At 43.1% G+C, this 4,899-nt stretch overlaps 1 protein-coding gene across 2 annotated transcripts; it reads right to left on the minus strand.

Annotated features, from left to right (window-relative positions):
• Window positions 1–1,458: 1,458 nt before the first annotated feature.
• LOC109769161 (probable glycosyltransferase At3g07620) lies at window positions 1,459–4,441 on the minus strand. Of its 2 annotated transcripts, none has more exons than XM_020327911.4 (7): window positions 4,043–4,441; window positions 3,652–3,768; window positions 3,457–3,495; window positions 3,294–3,383; window positions 3,071–3,201; window positions 2,521–2,869; window positions 1,459–2,399 (listed from the first exon to the last, which is right to left on the minus strand). In XM_020327911.4, the coding sequence occupies exons 1-7, from the start codon at window positions 4,439–4,441 to the stop codon at window positions 1,713–1,715; spliced, it is 1,812 nt and encodes a 603-aa protein (XP_020183500.2). In that variant the 3' UTR covers window positions 1,459–1,712. The 2 variants fall into 2 exon arrangements, with proteins under 2 accessions (XP_020183500.2, XP_040259058.1); XM_040403124.2 differs by having other exon boundaries at window positions 3,071–3,204; window positions 4,043–4,291.
• Between the last annotated feature and the right edge of the window lie 458 nt (window positions 4,442–4,899).

Raw genomic sequence — 4,899 nt, forward strand, 5'->3', positions numbered from 1 at the left:
AAGAAAAAAATATTCCTGAATTCAAAAAGAGTTCACAGATTTGGAGTATTTGCAATTTTTTCAAAAAAGGAGAATTCTTATAAACTTCAAAAATTTGACAAAGAAAACTTGGATCCAAAAATGTTTGCGAATTTGAAATAAAGTCATTAATTACAAAAATGTTTTTGAATCTGAAAAAATATTCACAATTATAAAAAATGTTCACGGATTTCAAAATGATCATGAATCCTGAAAAATTCACAAATTTCAACAAAAAATCATGAATGTGACCAAAAATCCTTGGTTTTGAAAAAAGTATTGGTGGATTTAAAATAGTTAATGATTTTAAATATATGTTTCGAATTTAAAAAATGTTCACAGGTTTTTAAAATATCATGCATTTTATAGAAAGAAACTGAACTTTTACATTGATAGTGTGCTCAGTTGACAGCAGGTACATACGTATTGCCAAATTTGGGTGCGCCCATCTACTAAAACAAGTCTATGTCTCCAACAGTATTTGTTGAGTTGCATATATAAATGTGTCGATTCGCAAAAAAATAATATAAATGTGTCAACACGTAACTATTGGGGTACCAAGATGTAAAGAAGACCATGCCTATACTATTGTGATATTTCCTGAATATTTCTCTGATTTACAACCATAGTGTACAGTTCCAAAACCATTGTTATCAGATATCTTTCTTCCATATTTGTTCTACTGAATGAGCATATAGTATTGTTATCAGATACTGAATGAATTGTAGTACGTATTGTTTTGCCAACAAAAAAATGCTGAGCCATCAGTCTCCTACTGAATTTATATATAGTATCCCCGCAAAAAAAAAAAAAGAATTTATATATAGTATTGTTTGAGGTCGCATAAATGTTGAGGGAACATACAAGAACCCAGGACATATCAACAGGGAGGCTAATGGAATATGCCATTCAACTCTTAACAAATGAAGCACACATTTGTCTCAGTTCCTGAATTTTAGTATTGTTTGCAAATGACAGAGTCTCCAGAAACAGAAAAAAATTAACTCCCACAAACAAAAGAAACTATGGAACATATCAAATGGGAGGCTAAGAAAATCCAAAATGATAAAGCATGCATCTACACTGTCTAAAAACAGAAAGAAAAAAAGATCTCCAATCAAAAGAAAGGCATTTATACCTCTGTTCCTGAACCATGCTGTGCTCAGATAAATTGTAATCTACTATAGAACAGTAGCAAAAAAAACTGGTTAGCACAAATGAAGATAATCAAATTTTGGTTAGGCGACCTTAGGCTCATTTTAAAGTTGTTGTGCTGGACTGTGAAATTTAGTGGATCTTACTGCTTCAAGTAAAAAGAGAGATCTTCACCTAGATGAATCACTTGCAGTTACGACCTTAGGTTCAGGATCTTACTGGTCATATGTCTCTGTCTCTGTTAGTTGATTCGACCCATGCACATGTCAATAATCAGGTCAATAATAATGTGAAAGTTATATGTTTCTGTTAGTTGGTTCGACCTATACATCCACATGTAAATGTTCTGTCGCCACATTCAGTAATGTCAGGAGCTCAACTCTGTAATTTTCTCTCCTTTTTCTTTGCAAGGCAGAGTATAGATCGGGTTACAATTAGAATACTACAAGTGTCTATCGAGGTCAGGTTACATCACCTCCTTGCTTTCTTCAGACTAAAGAGCTTACCTGAAGGTGGAAGATGACTATAGTGCTCTACTGTTACTGCTCTACTTGGTGCACCTGGTTCACCCGGCTGAACCAAACCGAGTGCAGGATCATGTGGAAGATGTCGTACTTGACGGGCTTCGTGTGCCACAGAAAGTGCCTCTGCACCTTCTTCACATTGGACCGCATGGTTATGTACCTGCTCTCCGGGATCGCCAGCAGGATCTCCTTCAGCCTGGGTACATCTTTCTCTGCCACCACCACGGAGAACGCGGTCCAGTCAAGCGCGTCGTCAAACGGGAGCACAAAGTTGTCGGCGATGATCACCGGGACGCACTCGTAGTAGATCGCCTCCACGATCCGGGGGCTGTTCACCTCGTACCCCATTGGACAGATGCAGTACTTGCTCGACTTCATGTGCTTGGCATAGTTCATCCGCCGAGTGATTTGGCGTGGGATCCGGGTGTATATCCGCATGTCCGCGTCCTTGCCTCCCCAGTACTTGACAAGGACGGGCCGAACACGGCCATGCATCTGCCCTGCAAAGAAGGCCAGGATAGATCTCTCGGCCGCTGGCTTTCCGCCGATATCTCTCACAGGTCTCCTTGCAGACTTGAGGTATGTTTCTGGAAGGGACACGTCCCTTCCACGGATGAAAACCCCTTCTGAGACATCTGCGTTACAGAGAGCTTTGATGGTGTTTTTCCGCAATTCGTCATGTAATTTGGTCGTGTAAGGTCCCTGCAAAAAAGACCTCGTGTCAGTAACAAGATACTGATTTCACTTGTAATTATAAACAGTCGTCTGATTTTATTTAAGTGACTCTTCAAAGATAAATATGCAGGCATGTGACGAAACATACCCAGTCATGGCAAGCAACAAAAAAATGATCGGCGCCTTTCGTCCGATTCCAGTACGGAAACTTAGCAGAGATCATATCTATGTAATTCTTCATAAATATAGACAGCGGGTCGAGTGTATTTGATCCAGGCACATAAAGATTATGCTCCAGCTGTCGAGCGCTATACGGCAGATAGAACAGGTGCGCTCTGTTTGGATCCCTGACAACAAAATTCTGATCTGCCTCCATGAGTTTCATAAACCATCCCTCGGACGCATAGATGCCCTTCAACTCCGGAGAATGAAAAATTGGTTTTGCTCCATCATGATATATGAAAACCTTAAGAAGCCTCTCCATCAGTTCATAACTCCTACAAGCATAAGTTGAAAGTAATTTAATAAACCATCTACCGAACTGAAGAAAATTAAACATTATTTCATTTTACGGGCAAAATGACCGAACAAGAAAGTTGCCTACATATAACTGGGCAGTTAGATGAGTGGGTTCATACTTTACAGGCTGGTACGTACCAATTATAGCTAGAGAATATGAAGGCAAACCAGCGCCTTACCTCCTAAAGACAGATATGTTCCTGAATAGAGGTGCATACAAATCAGGGTCACCAACTACCAATGGCGCATCGGCAATCTCTTTCTTTGCATATATAAGTTCTTCATCTGCCTTCGTTGACCAAAGCGGCATCTGCTAAATCGACAGTTCAACAAATAATTTTACCATGTCGACTCCAGATGCTGAATATAGAAATTGCATCACACAAGGGGTAAATCCCTAACCTCTGGCCTTGAAGGCGGTTCTGCATTTCCACTCTCGTCAAGGTCTTCGCTGACGTCAGACCTCCTTGTAGGAGGACCACTGGAAATGGGCTTCACAATTGCAAAGGTTAAAATTAGAAGTTTCAATTGCTAAAAAAAAGTCTACCCAGCACTAGATATGTACCTCCTGGAGAAAAGGGGCCGATTCCTTCAGTGGATTTTCCTAGCGAATCAGTAACTTTTAATTAGAGGCTATAATAAGACATACGGATACTCTATGCGTATAAAAAACATAGCACAGCATGCTAACCTTCCTACTGTACATCAGCATATGTCTTACCCCAAGAGAAGCAAAAATTGCAGAGAAAAGCAAAAATACCTTCATATCAGGATGCTCGGGTTCCTCTGTTGATCCATCATCAAAATTCTCCACCGGCGAAGGCACCGGCGCAGAAAACATGGAAGGGGCCGGTGATATCTTAGATGGCAAACGGACCTGCGAAGCAAAACAAACAGTTCATTTTGAATGCTCAGATCCATCCAAGATCCAACTGCATCACATTCTCCTATCCATCCCATATGCAGGCTCATTATAACTGGTTCAAATCACCCAAAGTCCAACATTTCAACTCATAATTAAGGATTATATGTTCAGCAAGAGTTATGCAGGTAAAGCCAGATTTTGACTGCATTTCAACCGCTTTTTCAGATCTGCATTATGAACTTGGGGAGCACAAAAATAATCTCTGCGACGGAATCTCGGCACGCACCTTGGCATTGAGGGGAGGGGGCGGCGGCAGCGAGGGCGAGGGGGCGTCGTCCGGGGAGCGCCCCGCCGCGGCGGCACGGGGCCTGGGGTGGAGGCGGGCGCCAGCCACGAGCAAGGCGCGGCCGGGGACCTCGGTGGTCGGAGCAGCCAGAAGCAGAGCCGCGGCCGCCGCGAGCACGGTGACGGCAGCGCAGGCGAGGACCACGCGGCGCCGGGTGAGGAGACGGCGCAGAAGAGAAGGGTGCGGCATTTCGGGGGCGGTGGTCGCCGGAGACGCGGCGGCGGCGGCGGCGGCGGAGGCGGGGGGTGGCCGGTGATGGTGATGCGTGGGTAGTCCACGGCAGCGGTGGGCGATGGAGATTGACGGATTTGCCCCCGGTGCCACATGCCCATTGCTCATCCTCCTCTTGAATGAATTATTACTAGTATAGTATAGTAGCTAAAGAATCCTCATTTTTTACAAGGAAGGATGTGATTAATATTTGTGATTTCATTACCTTATATAGAATAAGAAAATCATATCTTGGATCCGTCGATTTTATTTTATTTTTTGTAGAGGATCTTCAGCATTATGGATAGCCCGCCCCAAAAACCGACTCTGACTCTTGCAATGGTCTAGTTTATCATATGCACCATTTTTAATTTGAGCAATCATTTATACACGAGGTCGCATTGCAACCACTGATGCTAGCAACGGAGTGAGTCTTGCATTGCGCCTCATGTCCATGCAGCGCACACAAATGATACACTTTCGGTCTCGGAAGGAGCAAGGATGTACGCATGGAGGAGTTTTTCCGTAGTCGACTAAAGGAGCAACAATGTTGCCATCTCGGGTATCAGCGGTCACCGGATTTGGGG

The sequence above is a fragment of the Aegilops tauschii genome, chromosome 3, assembly GCF_002575655.3.
Source record: "Aegilops tauschii subsp. strangulata cultivar AL8/78 chromosome 3, Aet v6.0, whole genome shotgun sequence".
In the NCBI taxonomy this organism is placed as follows: Eukaryota; Viridiplantae; Streptophyta; class Magnoliopsida; order Poales; family Poaceae; genus Aegilops; species Aegilops tauschii.

Coding starts and splice junctions, on each gene's coding strand:
- LOC109769161 (XM_020327911.4), bottom strand. CDS start 4,441: ATGAGCAATGGGCATGTGGCACCGGGGGCAAATCCGTCAATCTCCATC. Junction 3,496..3,651: donor CCGAGCATCCTGATATGAAG/GTATTTTTGCTT, acceptor CTGATTCGCTAG/GAAAATCCACTGAAGGAATC. Junction 2,400..2,520: donor TTGTTGCTTGCCATGACTGG/GTATGTTTCGTC, acceptor TCTTTTTTGCAG/GGACCTTACACGACCAAATT.